Below are 16872 nucleotides of genomic sequence, written 5' to 3' on the forward strand. Positions count from 1 at the left end.
TACAGTTTCATTATAACAAAAAGTTTAAAAGGCCTATATATATATTATCATTTTAGCTTGATTTTCTTTTCACTCGCTTACAGTAACAGATGTTTTTGCATGCCACTATATAGTTTCAGCCACATTGTGGTATTGTTTGAATTCTCACCTGTAAATCTCGTAACCATTCCCAGGCCTTGTTGTTACTGTACAGTAAAGAAATGTAGGTTGCAGTTGTGTGAGGCAGCCACGAGATGGCGCCATTATGCCTGCCTCAGTCCAGCCCTGAATGAGACTCGCAGAGTGTGGACGGAGCTGCGGCGCCTCCTCAACGGGGAGGACTTCTGCTCGGGATGGGTGGGCCAAGCGCACGCAGCGTGTTTTCAGGGGAGATGAGAGAATGTACACTTCCAATCGGGACCACGCAGCGCAAATGAATGGAGAGGAGAAAGAGGAAAGTTTAAGAACGGAGGGAAAACCGATTTACAGAGGCTAGAAATAAACAGCTCAACTTCCAGAAGAACCCGGTTTGAGATGGATTGGCCAGGTAACTCTAGACAGCGCTCTGGGGAAAGAAACACACCTTTACAGGACAGAGTTTTGTCGTTCAGGCGATTTTAAGGAGCAACAGATGCTGTAGAGCACTTTCCTAAATCCCAGATTTGGAATAAGCGACGAGGAGGACCGTTTTTTTTTATTCAGCCACCAACAGGAAACTGAATAACGCTGGAATGTGAAAAATCGGGCTGAACTGGATTTATTTGAGATCTGAAAAAGAGACCTAGACTGCATAAAGGCGAGTGGACGTTTTGCCTGTGGATGCTTTAACAGACCTCCAGAATGGGGAATATAGAGAGTGTGGACGGGCAGTGTGAGATGAAGCACCACCTAATGCCCTTAAAAGTTCCGATGCCTGATTCAGCTGAGCTGGAGGAACGATTTGCTATAGTTCTGGTGAGTAGTTTGATTAACCCCTCTTTAACAGACACTCCCTCACTGCTCCTCACTTTCGTCTTTATTCATTTGGGGAAGAGTTGAGGAAAACACAAGGGACACGCTGCAGAGTATTACACATATTTACTTTAATATGACGTTGAAGCTCTAAATGTGACGAAAAAATGACGAAAACCCGCGGTTTTGTTGCTCACACTTCTACAAATGGTCACACATGTCTGTATCAGCAGTCGCGCAACTTTTACCAGCTAATTTATCCCACATATACGAACTGCCCACCGCCGAGCTGCGCGCTCTGTCTCCCTCTAGCGGATGTTCTGCCCTAATGCAGCTCTTGGGGCATCTCAAAGAGACCAGAAATCACGGGATAGACGCAAAATACGAGCTAAAAACTCTTACCAAGCAAACAAACACTCAACCCCCCACCTCTCACCTCACCAGGCCGCTGTGGGAAACGCTCAACTCGTTAGAAAATGTCATTATTCCCCGCCACTCTCTGTCACGCAGGGAGCAGCATTTTCTGAATTCCCCTAAAACTCCTACGCATTACAGACTCTCGCCATGTCCTCATCTGTGTAGCTAGAACAGAGAGAAAGCCAGAAAGTTTTCTAGCGACGTGAAACACACACAAACACGATACACTACAGCATGAGTCACACATGTTGACTGAACGTCGCATCTGGAGGCTATCAAGCTAACGTCTAGCGTCAGACAGACGCGGCTTCACTGCTGTGAATGTGCTGGGAATGTGCTGCTGTCCTGAGGCCTGTCAAATAAGGAATCCCCACTAATAACCAGTTAATAAATGGCCTGTAATAACTTTTCTTTATCACACTGTGATGGTGAATAAGGTCCCTAGCATAAATAAATAAATAAATAAAATAACCCCAAAATGTCTCCACATGGCCTTCCCCATTTTTTAATGAAATGAAACTGACACATTTAATGACCTCTTCGTTACTATAAGGTTTTGAGTAGTGATGGTATGACGTCAGCCTTTCTCTTCCGATTCTGAAAATACCCAGCTAACAACATGACATCATACAGTGTGTGTTAACTCAGGACCGAGTTTTTACACATTCTGTCTCAGATTCCTTCTTCTAATCTCTCTGACATCCAACCCAGCATTTTCTGGTAATATCGGCCCGAGACAATGGCCTAAAAGCGTCAGCCACACAAACTGTGTGTCTCTTGGACTCCCACCCATTTCCACGGATGGCTGTGGCACCGCCTGGGAACAAACCTGCCAACAGTATGCCAACAGTTCCAAGTTGGCTGCGTCACTCAGAAGCCCAAAAGTTGCTGTTTTGGAGGTTTTCTCGTGACAAGAAACATCTTTATTAGTGAATCTTCTGTGCCAGATTGTCCTCCCTCCAGCTGTAGTTGGAAAGACTGACCCGCTCACCGTGGAATAGTGAGGCAGCTCTAGAGGCTTTTCCAAAACTCGGCCCACTTTGGAGTTTCTTTTGAAGAGTGAACGTTGTGGGAAAGAAAAACACATACTCTTATCGGTCACTAGCATGTGCTGGACCCTGCCCTGCATCTTGTTTGGAGATAGAAACACTTCAAAGCCGCTCTCTCCGGATGATGCCTGTGCCCAGGAAGAGCAGGCTGGGGCTCCATGTGTGGATCTTGATTACAGTTCTGAGTGTTTTCATTGTCTGAGTTACCCGTGACTTTGCGGCTAACGATATATTTCACATTTACCAAGCATAGCAATTTACAAATTGGCACCGATTGCTTCCCTTAGCAATGAAAAAGGTGTGTTTGGACAACTTACCTTGTGTTTTTATGTGTACTTTGCATTTTCCTTAAGTAAAGAACTTAAGTATCTTCGTTATTTGTCATTATCCTTATACAGTGAGCACAGGGTTAGAGCTATACTGTATCATTCCTTGAGCAGAGAGGGCCTTTGTTTAAGGAGTTCCTTGTTTAGGGGCCCAACTGTGACAGATTAGTGGACGTGGGTATTGAACCCACAACCCAGCTTTCTAAACACATCTAAAGATAACACTGCCCCGACGTATTGTAGTGTTCTTTACACTTCTTTAAGTTCTTTAAGTTCTTTAGGGGCTAATTGTCCTAATTCCTGTGTATGTTTTAGCCCACAATTACTCAAACCTTTGTAAAGCTTTGTTCATCTGCTTCAGAGAGGCCTATTCTATTGGCAGTTCTTCTCTACATGGACTAGACATTGCATTTGCACTGCCTCCTTTCGAACCACTGCCAGCAGACGCCTGTGCCGGAAAGCATCACACTGAAGTGGTGTGGGTGAACAGAGAATCAGCTACATACCCACAGTTGTGCTCTCTCAGGCTCCGGCTGCTGATGGCAGGCAGCATGACCCAAGATTTGACAGTGCTTTAGCCCCCTGAACCACTCGGAGCCCCCTTATAACTATTTTCTTATATCAAACTCCGAAGTTCAAATCTCTCAAAATCAAATCTCCCATTAAATTTGGAATAACCTAGTCAATAACATTGTGAAAATGTTCATTTACATATTTAAATCTTTGTTAATATCAATATTGCTTTGATTAATATAACATAATGATGACATATATTGTGTCGATACAGCTGTTTTAGCCTCTGTTAGTCCTTTTTAGTGCGGACGGTTGGAGGAAAGGCAGTTTCTATAATAGACTGCTCTCTGACTTTATCATTATCCTGCAATATCGCTGTGTAAGTCATCATCAGCCATGGCAGCCTGCCAACAAGTGACGTCCTAGTGCCTTCATCATCCCCAGTGGCCCGTAGGAGACTATTGGTGTGGGTGTATGTCAGTGTGTGTGCGCTTGTCTGGTACCGTTGTCTCTCCACCCTCAGACGCTGCTCTCAGACGGGTAATGGCAGCGCCTTATGATGTCATGGGCGCTCTCCATGCCAGCAGCGTAATATCCATGTACTAATGACTTTAACAGGAGCCTAGCAAAAGGGAGCAGCACGCCGCTCGTGTGTGTGTGTGTGGGCATGTGCGGGGGAGTATGCCGACGGATCCTGGTAGGGGACGAGGCCCCAGGGCTAAATTAGACTACTTCATGCGCTTCGCTAATAAAATGCTTGGTTCGGGTTTTAAGGGAGCAGATGTGCTTTGTTTCCAGGCATTCACTGCTGCCCAGTCTGTGGCTGCAGACCCCACATTTTTTTGTTTGGGAGGAAACTAGCTGTGGCTGTGGCTCTGGTCAGGCTACTCAACAATACGCTGTGTGTTTAGTGATTGGGCAGTTGTTCCTCTAGAATGTGCATCTATGTTTAGGGCGCTTTGTGGGTTTTCTGTAGAGGAATAAGTCCTCGGAAAAGCAGATATTCTAAATTTTTTTTATACTGTTAACATAGTGAGTCAAGCCACACAAAGTTGGTGTCAGAAGTGTTAACTCTATGTGAGTCCTGTGGGACCTCAGTGAGCTTTAGGTGCCCACAATCATATCGCTGGTTCCCAACCGGTCTTTTCTTGGACCACTTTTGGTAGGTACTGACCATTGCATACCAGAAAACCGCTGCAAGACCTGCCTGATGTACTGGAAACGTTTTGACCCAGTCGACAAGCCATCACAATTTCGCAGCAACAAACTCCATCTGTCAGTATTCAAAGCACCCATATGCATTCCTAGTGCAGACCATATTCTATAAGGACCCATAGCGTGTCAAACTTTAACACCACAGCAGCCATCCTAGCAACCGCCTGGAACACCTTACCAACCACCTGACATATCCAAAGCAAACCAATGTTATTGGAATATCTTAAACACCTAGTTACCACTTAGCAACGCCTTAACAACTACATGGAACACCTTAGCAAACAACTAAAATGCATAGTAATTGCGTAGCAACACCCTAGCAACCACCAGGAATACCATAGCAAGTGCATAGCAAAAAAGAGTTGCACCTCAGTGACCATTTAACAACTGTCTGGAACTGCAGTTTATAAATGTTTATGAATATGGAAAGTGTTGGAAATCGGCATCGACTCACAATTCTGTCTGAATAAAGCTTCTAAGCTGCTGATTGGTGGAGTGTAAACTTGTACTTGTTAACTGGTTAGCAGCATTAGCCTTGTAGCTCCAGTTCAAAACTTCAGACACCAGAAATGCCTTGGCATAGGACTTTGCTCTGTTCAGTCAAACCTTTAAAAATGAAGTGCTTCTTTGCAATTTCCTCTCATTGACCCCAGTGGAACGCTGTGCTGAATAGACAGCACGGCTATGGAAGGTTGGAACAGTGCACTCATAAGAGATACAGACTGGAATTCATTACTCTGCAGCTCTATAGCATGTGTCTGAATCTGAAGTGGGGATTTAGCTTTCCAGCTAAACTTCACCATATGACAGAACAGAGGTGGTGGTACAGTTTTGCAGAGATGCAGTGATGGGGCAGAAGTGTGTGTGTGTGTGTGTGTGTGTGTGTGAGTGTGTGTGATATCCTCTTTCAAAGTGGCTCTGCTTGACTGTGCTGCAGCAGATTCCTGTGGTCTGCTCTCACTGAAGGCCACGGGAGAGCTTTAGAGAGGGAAAATTCCCTTTGAACTGGCTGCCTGCCACTGCCCTACGCCTTAATGACTTTACCAAAGCTTTCAGAAGTACACGCGTCATCAGAGAGGGCTTTTTTGTATTTTTGTTTTTTTTATTTTATAGCTGTGATTAGCCTATTTGATTTCTTTTGGAATCCCGCCCAGTATATTTACTGCTTGTACTTTAGCAGTAAACTGTAGCACAGATCCTGCAGCCATGGAAAGAGAGAAGACATGGATGTGACAGTTCAGCTTGTTTTGGGAATTCAGGCATTATGTGTGATTGATGAAGATAAGCTGTTTTCTAAAATGACTTGGTGTGTTTATGTGGGCTTGTTTTTGTACAGAATCCGGATAAAAAACGTTCTGACCTTGTAACAAAACCAGAGTGGTCAGGAATTACAGTGATCAACAGTGATCTACAATGATCTGCATGCAAGGAAAACATGTTTTGAGGTTTGGCATTAGGCTAATAAAATTCTTATAGCCTAGAACTATTATTATATGGATCATATTACTATTATTACATATAGATACTTGCATCTTTACAAATAAAGGTATATCATTGTTCCCCTCTGGCATCACTGATCCGTGGGGCACCACTGTTATGTCATTGGGGGTGCCACGTGCAGGTGTTTGCTGCATGAACAAATATGCGAGCACACCAGTCAGTTGCAGCAGAGTGAGAAACGATCTTCATGTGCAAAGGACGCAATTTGATTGATGTCTTAAATGGCATGATAATAGGGTACCAGGCGAAGGGTGGGAGCATCTCAGAAAGTGCTAAGTTCATGTTCTAGAGCAGCCGAGAAATAACTTCAATATCAGCGGTGCCCAATATGCCTGATAGGTCATATTATTACTTGTTTAGAACCGTTTATCTCAGCAGTAAGTATGCTTCTGCCGCAAAATATAGTCAGAATTGTTGTTCATCAGTAGTTTTTGATAGGCTGGTTATAACAGCACAGTTCAAAGATCACAGGTGGACTCATGGACTTTGTTTACCAGCCGCACACCTTTAAAAGGATTGATTAGATTAATTATTGGATGGTAACTGGAAATACTGGCCTTTTTTGGGGAGAATGTTGGAAATGTTTAAAGGGCCCATATTTAAAATGTTTTCCTGCATTGCATTGCATTTCCCTGAGGTCCACTTAGGATGTTTGTGCAGCTTTGTGAACCAAAAACTGTCAAAATTCATTTTTAAATAACCATTTTATAACCTCTCTTTATACTTTACAATCCAACCTTTTTTTGCACTGCCCCTTTAAGACTGATATAAGATGATGAGCTTGGATCTTATTTGCTTTGTATTGTGCCTCATTCCAAAAGCTGTCCTGAAAACTGCAATAGTGAGCGGGTGGAGCTAAACTGTGGTAGGCTGAATAGACATGAATAGACATAGACATGGGATATGGTAATGAGTTAGTTCTTGAGAGATCAGATAAACAATGAATGTTTGTGTATAATATACTCAAAAAGTGTGTGTGTGTGTGTTTAAATCACTCTGGAATGCCTAGCCAAACAATGGGAGGAGTTGGAGTGACCCCCTCCAGCCTCTCTGCTTGTCCCCCTGACCCCTGAACATGGTGCTGGCATCAGAGTGTTTGATGGACACCACTCAGCTGGAACTAATGCAGTCAAGCTGGGGGCTCTGTTTATGGGGCATTAAAGGGCTGAAGCTTTCTCATTGGGGTGGGCCGTGTTTGTGTGCCTCTGCCGTGCGTCTGGACATCAGGGGGCCGCAGTTCTAAAGAGCCAGCAGGTGGGCAGGAATCAGACTTTGTTTGTTTGTTTGTTATGCAACAAACCCTAGGAGGCAACATCTGTCCCGCCAACAGCACTGTCACCATACCACATTGGGGTGGTGGAAGCACTTAGCCTGCGTCCTCTCATCAAGTGTACGCACACACTAACACACATAAACACCTTAACCTCAGTTAGGACGGGAACCAGGGGAAAACTTGTGCTCCTTTAATTAATTTCCTTTTTGGGACCAGACAGTCTTCCCTGCAGCATCAAAAAGTTTTCCATCATTCTTGAGACGTTTGTTCTCGGTGAAGAGCTAAATACATGACCGCACACTCGCCCACACTATTTACCCTTCAGTGTGGAAGATCTTTGAGAGCGGCGCCATGCTAAGCTCAGGTGTTAAGGAGCTCAAACTTTATCTCTCAGTGCGGAGGAACACATTTTCGAGTGTCTTAGTGACTCACGCTTTCTTACGGCCAATCACGAAGACCCCTAAGATCTTTCCAGAGCTGCAGGTTGTAATAATCAGAAGGTATTTTTAACGTAACATTGGCATAGTCAAAATAGGGCTGTACAAGAGGGCCTGGTTACAAATGAAGGGGGCTGTTATGTCCCAGAAACATAGCTATATCAAGGTTGCTAACCACAACCTAGTTGGCTGGCCTTGCATTTAACTGCCTCCTTACTGCAACAGTTTACTACACGCCACAGCCAATTACATAAAAGCCTAATGAAAAGTCCTGTCTTTTACAGCTTCACTAGTTGAAGAAGGTCAGATGGCTAAAGACTCACTTCTGCATTGTTTAAATTTGCTTTCTATACCACTGCCGATTTTCCAGCAGGGTAATGCTCAGTTCAATATTAACTACAGTGCATATTGATAATAAAGTAAGGGCATCGTTCCATCACAGGCATTGCAGATTTGGTTTAAGTCTGGCAAGAACCTTTCAACATGATACGTATCACGATACAGGAGTTACCATTTAATATATTGCAATACTGCAATACTGTAAGCAAGACGAGATATTGAGTTTTTTTTGGTCAAATTTTGGGAAGTCTGTCCAAAGTCTAATGTATGGTAAGGTGACCTGCTGAATTCTCAACACATCAACATCAGACCCATGCCCTCTACCAACCAAACAGTGTAATATAGTTATACACAGCCCACATACCGGCATTTTGTGCCGTGTTCTTTGGAAGGCCCACCCTGGTTAATCAGTTTTAACAGTATTAGACAAAAAGCCCCTTTTGTTGGTTCAGACCTGGGTCTGGACTTTTAGGTGTCAAAATGCCTAATTCAGACAAGTACAGTCATATAATAGTGCATGGTGACTTGGTGAAGAATGAAAAATGGTTCAGTTGTGTTTCTGTAAGCCTGAACAAAACTTCCAACCAATGACAACAGCTTAAGCTCCAATAAACAAGCATTACTCTTTGCAGCCCTCTCATTCACTCCGTTAGAAGTTGATTATTGTTTTGTAAAGTAAAGTAATGACATGTCTAAAGGAGCGTGTTTTCTGCTTTCTGTGATTATTTATATTTGAGTCTTATATTGGAGGGGACACGTCCCTCCAGCTCCACCTTCAGATTACTACCCCGGCGCAACATAAGCAGTGTAGCGTAGATGGAGGTTGGTGTATCCACACCTGCGTGTGCTAGTGTATGTGTGCGGCCGCAGCTGTACTCATACTCTACTCTGACCGCTGGTTTCCTCTCCAGCACAATGGAGGCTCTGTCAGTGTGTTGTTTTAAAAGCTTGGGCCTTATCTCCTCCAAGCCCTTTGTGCTTCAGCCCTTCGTTCTTCGGCTCCTCTCAGAATCTGCTGCTAAAGCTATTGGAATTCCTTGCGCCTGGCAGATAAAGGCATGCTGATTTACGTGCATGAAAGCAGTGCGCCATGCTGGTTTTCTGCGAGAAGGGGGTCTACTACGCCCAAATGATTTAGGCTTTCCCTGCTTCTGTGCAGTAACATGGTTATGTAATCTAGAATGTCCGTTTTTCCATACTTTCCCCTCTCATTCGCTGCACTTCCGCTTTTTACTGTATACTGGGGTGGATTAGTACTGTTTCCAAACTCACTGCTTGATGTAGCACGTGTTCTCTTAGTGTCCTCTCACTGCTGGTGCTCATCCTGTCTTGCGTCAGCAAGAGACCAGTGGGCTTCTCTCCGCACGCTCTGTCTGCAGCAGGCTTCCTGCGATACTCTCAACTTTACACAGCAGTGTTGTCAGATAGAAAGCTCAGAGGATATGAGTCTGAGCTCCATTTATTTATAGTAAATGTGTCCAGCTAAAGTATTACTGGTACAAACAATGGATATAATGATTCATAGAAACCATAATTAAATTCAGTTGTTCACAATGCATTGGTGTATTTTTAATTTATTTAGAATTTTATTTCTAATTTTCCCCTATTTTTTTGGAAGGCCACTTACCCAGTCCTTGTTAATGTGAACTCCTCTTATCACTAGCAATGCCCCTAACACTAGGAGGGTGAAGACTAGCACATGTCTCCTCCACTGCCTCTTCTTGAACTGGCGTTAATGCAGCATTACTAAGCAGCCAGCATGCTCAGAGAAGAGCATCAGATCCCCATCTCTGATCCTACAGCAAACAGATGTCTGTGCTGGCCAACATCACACTAGGAGTGATGTTCCATCAACCCAACCCCTGAGAGAGAGCAATGAAAATCGTGCTCTCTCTGACTCCGACTGCTGATGGCAAGCAATTGGTGTCGATCTTGATGGTTGACCTGTTGTACGCAGGAGAAATAGAACATCTAATAGAAGATCTGAGCCACTTTGATAAGGTTGGGAGGCCCATCCGAAAGGCTGTTGGGTGCCCAAGGCTCAGGGAGGCACAAGATCATTGAAAGCCCCTACAGTGAGCATGCAAATGTCGCAGCTGGACCTTGGAGCAGTGGGAGAAGGTTGTCACCTACGCTGTTTACCTGTGGGATCCACAGCCGCTCCACCTTATGACTTTTTAGGAATTAAGGGATTTGCTCTAGTGTCTTGGTGCAGATACTACAGTGCATCTTCTGAAGTTTTGTGGTATGAGCGGTTTGGATGGCACGTGGCACCAACAGCATATTAGGGAAGTGGTCATGATGTCTTGACTCATCGGTGTATATCACAACATGTCACAATATGCTTTTCTGAGCATATTGTGAATAGCATAAGCACTACTGAAACACTGACCAACTCATTGCAAAGAGCATAGTTTTCAGTCCTATCCAAATAAATCAGTCCTGTTTAATCTTTCCCCCAGATTTCTCCCCAATTTACTCATTTCCAATTCCAACCTACTAGCTCAGACTCCTATTGCATGATGCCACCAGTGGTAGGAGGGTGACGGCTTCCTCTGTGCTTCCTCTGAATCACATGAAGCCAGCAAACCGCATCTTTTTAAAACTGTCACTAACGCAACATCATTGTTTATCTCAACACGCTTAGAAGAGAATGCTAACTGCCAGGTCTGTTATGCCACTCAGTTGCCCAGTAACCTCTAAAGGTTAAATGAGGAAGAATACTAATCTCTACGGTGCTGTGGCCCTCTACGTCTGGAGTCTCACACCTCTTATCCAAATGATCCTTTCGCCCCAAAACATGCTCTTAGGTATCCATCTAACACACAGCATCTCTGTTGACTTTTGGAGGTATGATGGAGTAGGTATTATTATTAAAAAGGAGAAAAATATCCGGTATACAGTAAGTCGCCATCCTGTAAACACACCATATCCTGTACATTTTCTGCCCCTAAGCTCTACATAAAGACCTTGGAAATATTTTGGAATTGTTTCTGTGAGACTTTTACATATGGAAAAAGACCAGCTGCACATTTTTCAGGCTAGCAGTATTAGTCATTGATTGTGCTGTAATGTGTATGCGCATTTGTTTAGTGGACGACCCTTTGGTACCTACATTCCTGGCATGCTCTGTGTTTGTCTACCAAAACCCTTTGGCCTGCTAGTCTCCTGTCTGTCTGTCTGCCTGCGGAAACAAAACAAAACAGGACATCCGCCTCTCGAGAACCTACCTCAGCGCCTGATTCATCACCAATTGTACTAATGTTCTGTTTACGTTTGGTTCAGCGTGCTTCGCATTCTTACAACACAATTGCTCCAGTGACGTATCGGCCTAAGAAACGTCCAGAAATAGCCCATCTCAGGATTGGTGTGTTGTGGTGTCTGCCAAGAGACAAGCGTTTAAAAGTGACACCATTTTGGAGCATTAAAGTAATTTATGTGTTGCAGGCCTCACTAATGGCCAGGTGAACAGGAAGCTGCAATGTCACTGTTTTAGGGGTGGAGAGATTTAAAGCCCTCCCATCTAGGACCCTCATCCTGACCTCGAGTAGTTGACATGCCTGAGAGAGCTCTGCTCTTTAGGAGGCTTGCTTCAAAGCCAGCTCGGCTTTAGTGATAACAGTTTTTAAATTGGGCCTAGAGTTGGCTTCTCCTCAGAGAGGCAGTGGGTGGACGGTGACCGTGCCCTTCATGATGACGGATGTGTAAACAAGCGGGTCTTCTCTTTGGAAAGAAAATACACTGTAATTTTTCCTTTCAAGGACATGAGAAAATAACAGTCATTGGTCAGTACGCACCCAGCTTCAGATGATTATTCATGGCAGGGTATGTTTTTACTCACTGCTACCAACCAGTTGGGGTTTGTGTCACCTGTTGTCTGCTAAATCATCCCAAAAATGATCTGATTTTGCAGCCCTTTACACTAATTTAGTAATGCTAAATGAATTCTGCAGACAACTTTATCCCCTAGGACTGTGTTGACCATTCTAGTTCTTGGATATTGGCGGACTGTCCACTTATTTTCCTATCCAAGGTCCTAACACACCTTAACCAAGCCATAAAGAGCTGAATATGAATATGGGTACAGGGTATGCTGGGACCACTGTTGTGCAGATGTTTTCCGTTGTTTCTACATATCCTTTTTCAGCGATTTGCACTACATTTGCTCTTCTGTGCGACTGTACCAGACTAGCTAGCCTTTACTTACCACATTTATCAATGAGCCTTGAACTCATGACCTTGTCACGGGTTCACCGGTTGTTGTTTCATGGACCACTTTTGGTAAGTGCTAAATGCTGCAAACTGGAAACACCCTACCTCACATCATTGGTTGAATATTAATGTCTGGCAATTTTCAATACCAATACCAATACCACGGCTGTAACATGATTCTAGTGTTGTCATGCACTTCTGTTTGAGGCCCTGCCAGTAGAAACTTAGAGTAGAACCTCTGCCCCTTTAACAATTAAAAAGGTAGCAGGGATTTCCTCAAGGTTAAGTGCAGAGGGGAGTGTCTTTATTTTCTGACATAGGAATGCAGGCAGGGTCCAGGCTCCCAGTTACTCCTAAAAAGCTCATGAGACCTGCTGTGCTGGCCTCCAGGATCATACAGCACCCCAGCTGTGCACGGCATAACTGTTAATATCCACAGACAGGGGATTTAACAGATTTCTTAGTATTTAATTTGGAAGGTTCTCCCTTGGGTTATTTCAGGAGATTTGAGCAGAAGGAGGTAGTCATTGTGGCCATTAAGGGGTGAACAATACTCAAATAGTCTGTGGCATTCAAACCATGATTGACTGGTATTACCTGACCCAAAATGTGCCAGAAACATTGACAGAACATTCCCCATACCATTACACCATCTCCACCAGCCTGGACTGTTGATACAAGGCAGGTTGGGTTCATGGATTCATGCTGTTGGTGCCAAACTCTAACCCCACCATCTGTGTGCCTTAGCAGCAACTGACATTCATCAGACCAGGCTATGGTTTTCTGTACAGCTTTAGTGAGCCTGTGTCCATTGCAGCCTCAGCTTTCTGTTCTTGGCTGACAGTAAATGATTCTGACATGGTTATCTGAGTTACTGTAGCCTTGTTTGTTCAAACCAGTCTGAGCATTCTCTGCTGACCTCTCTCTTCAACAAGGCTTTTCTCGTTTTCCTTATTGCACCATTCTGAGAAGCTCTAGGGCCTGCTGTGCTGAAAATCCCAGGAGATCAGCAGCTCCTCCAGAAATACTGGCACCAACAATCATGCCATGAGATCACATTTTTTCCCCATTCTAATAATTGGAGTAAACATTACCTGAAGCTGCTGACCCGTATCTGCAGGACTTAATGCATTGCACTGCTGCTACATGATTGACTTATTAGATAATTGCATTAATGAGCTGTTTTTGAACTATTTATGTTGGCTATTTTGTTCGATTTCAAACAGCATTAGCTGTTCATCATTTTAATCTGTGTAAGTGGTCACAGCGTGTCAAAGGACAGGAACACTGACATGGACTTAGATTTTGGGACAGATGTGTGTGGGGTTTGGAGAGTAATGTAGAAGGGAAAGAAGGAGTAGTAAGATATGTTTTTGTCAGGTTAAGAAATGTAATTAGTCATTTGGGTGTAGGTTTGCAGTGGTATACCAGTTTTAGGTATACCATGGAATGGAAATTGATGGTTGCTTAATACTACTTCTTACTGTTTTCAGAGTTTTGAAAAACAGTCAATTGATTAATTGAGAAAATAATTAGCTGATTAATCCATAATGAAAATCCACTAGCTGGATATGAAATTTTAGCTGGATATCATTTTCTGAGACTGTTATCAAACCCTATTTGGCTGGTTTGTGTAGTATATAGTATCTCTTAGTTTCCAATTCACCATTATTGAATAGTGTAGCTTTGTCCAGATTGTGGGTTTGGAAATGCATTGCTTATGTAAACTCTTATTCATGTTAGCCATTCATATTGTTTTTCACACTCAGAACAAGGAACTGAACCCAAGGCAATAGCCAACATCTCAGCTGATCTCATCAATCAGAAACTCAATTTTGCAAGTTCAGCAAGGCTTGCGTATGTACTTCTGCATGCTTCTGCTTTAGAAGGTAACAATTTGCATGCAATGTTTTTGCTGATCCACTTAGATGATCCTGGTTCAAAAACTTTGAACAATTCTGAAACATTAAATTTGCATTAACAGTGAGCCATTTTTCCAAAAATTCCCTATACTCTTCTTAACATGTTCAGTCCATTCGTCTGTAAGTAAATGGTCATTTAGTAGAGATTAGCATGTGAGTGTGAACAAACCACATTCCTTGATCCTTCGTGATGGAGGTTGTTGAGGGTGTTTGGTTGTCTTGTGTAAACAAGGAACACTGGGGAGGGGGAAGGTCTCGCACATCAGCACACCAACACATCAGGCACTCTCCCCTCAGTGTCCTCTCCGCTGGTGAGCTGGAGAAGGCCTTTGTGGATGCCACTGCTTTGTTGTGATTGCGTGGATCAGGTTACGGAGCTGAAGCCCGTGGATCAGGTGTCGGCTTGGTGAAAGGAGCGCAACTTTTTCTCACACTTCCACATACAATTTGGGGACCGGTTTGAGAACAGTGGATGCCCATAGTTCTGGTGGTATTATGCTAATTATTATTCTTTTACTTAAGCACATTATTTTATTAAATGCATCCCCTTTACTTATCCATTCCCCTTGTGCAATCATACTAATCTATCATTTGTTACTGGACAGCCCTGATATTCTGCCGGTGATGACCCCAGCTGCTCAGCTTTAGCCTAGCATGGATACCTGTTTGCCTCCCTCGCTTTTAATGTCCTTGGGGTTGCAAGTTCGAATTCCAGGCCATTGCGCTTTGCCATCAGAAGCCGAAGTCCAAGAGAGCACAATTGGCCATGTATCTCTAGGTGGGTTGATGGTACTCTCTCTCCCCTCATCTCTCTTAAGAGATGGGAAGCTGTGGACCTGACGCTTTTCTCTTAGCATGTCGGTTGCTTGCATCGGTGGTAGTTCGAAAAGAGGCAGTTGCTGGCTTAGCATGTATCGGAGGAGACTTTCACTCCTAGTGTTGGGAGCATTGCAAGTGCGGACCGTACGAACCGTACGAACGGGTGGGTTAATTGGGAGTTTTGCACAATAACGATACATTTAAAATTGCCCAGCTCTGCTAGGTAGGTATTTCCCAAAGCAGGATTTTTCACTTAACCAGATGACTTCATCTCTTAAACGTCCTGGAATCACCCATGGTTCCTGGCTTGTTTCCGCACTATTATAACTCGGGAACAATTCAGACAGTTTTCATTGCATGTATTTACAATTTAGTAATTATTAGGGTGTAATAAAAGTCACAGAGCATTAGAGGTTAAGGTAAAATTTGGAATTGTTGAGTAGACTGAGAACTATCTATTTCTTTTCAACAGTCTTCCTTTCTAGAATTCTTTCACTCATTAGTGAAAAGCAGTGCCGTTGTTATAAAAACAGGGCACAGAAAGACCACTCGGTCATATGAAACTGGCGACAGCTGGGGCTACTCCTGGGGCTTTATCCTTGTTAGAAACAATAGGTTTGGAAAAGTTTTTTTTTTCCAAACAAAGGCTGGAGCTTGGTCATTTCCTTAAAGATCAATTAAAAAGTGGCATTCCTGGGTGTTTGATGAACATCTGTCTCATCTAGTCATTCTCCTGAAACAAGATCCCACTTAGTGAAGCTTCCCAATTTTATTTACGCCTGCAACAGTTGCAGTGTAGTCTAGAACGAGGGGCCGAACTCCACCCTGACGGTGCTTTCAAGAGATAAACATCTTCACAGAGCACAGATCAGTTGGTCATCTCTTGAGGCCGGAAGGATATCCACTTAGAGCCCTGCTCTGTTGGATCAGTGCTGGGGGGCGTTTGTCTTGAGCCATATCCAGACATCTTTGGCAAATACAGCACGGCCCAGCTTCACTCAGCGGCCTTTACTTTTCTCACTGGACAAGGCCAGGATATGCTGAGTAAAAATGAACAAAGAAAATATAGTCTGCGGCCTGTTGTTTTATTTTTTTTTACCTCCTCTGTGGCTTTGATTCTGAATAAGAGGAACTGTATGAATGACTTTGTCATTGCTGGTCCTTGTGTAATATCCAGAGGACTTGTGTTTATTCAGCAACACTGTCTTCTTTCTCCATATAGAGTTTAAAGGACCTATCTCATGATAGATCCAATTTTCTTATTTTTTCCCTCAAATTAGGAGCTTGATTGAGTAAACACTGTTACACTGTTTCAAAACTTACCATTAATTTACAAATATACATATTTCTAATCATCATAATAAATATATTGAAGATAACCTGCAAAAAACTTTGCATTGCATATATGCATCCATTCAGACTACCAGAATACCTGCTTATTCACACTATATTTACTGGCCTACTTTTGCCAATTAGAATAGAGCTCATTCTACAGTCTTTAGGGTATAGCACCAAAAATGGTCTATTTAACTGTAAGAGACAGAGTGGGGTTGGGAAATGTTCATGTTAACATATCCTTTACAGAAATACCAACGTGAAAAGTAAAAAGACTGGCACTCCGGTTGTCATCAAACTGACTCGTGTGATAAGTCGGTAAACAGGATTTCACGCTGTGTGTGTTCCAGACTAAGTGTCTTTCCTCCTGCCCCACTCAAACTCCTTGTCCACTGGTTGCTGACAGAAGAGTACATTCCTCCAGAGCCCTGTTTCTGCACTCTGTGCCTGGGGGGGCTTTTCAGTGGACTCACAGCAGAGACGGTCAGACATAGCAGGCTGGCCATGTGCGTCTGGAGCTGTAGTGCTCTAATGCTGGGGTACTCTGACACATGCTAGAGCCATTCAGAGGGTCTGAGATCCAGA

General features: G+C 43.5%; 1 protein-coding gene across 5 annotated transcripts in view; it reads left to right on the forward strand.

Moving 5' to 3' along the window:
* Positions 1-406: 406 nt before the first annotated feature.
* The window catches only part of fmnl3 (formin-like 3), a 63994-nt gene continuing 47528 nt past the window's right edge, over positions 407-16872 (forward strand). For all 5 annotated transcript variants that reach the window (XM_072656520.1, XM_072656521.1, XM_072656522.1 and 2 more), the window contains exon 1: positions 407-933. In XM_072656520.1, the coding sequence (XP_072512621.1) occupies positions 820-933 (114 nt within the window). In that variant the 5' untranslated portion in view covers positions 407-819. The remainder of the gene's footprint in view (positions 934-16872) is intronic.

Source organism: Salminus brasiliensis, chromosome 14 (assembly GCF_030463535.1).
Source record: "Salminus brasiliensis chromosome 14, fSalBra1.hap2, whole genome shotgun sequence".
In the NCBI taxonomy this organism is placed as follows: domain Eukaryota; kingdom Metazoa; phylum Chordata; class Actinopteri; order Characiformes; family Bryconidae; genus Salminus; species Salminus brasiliensis.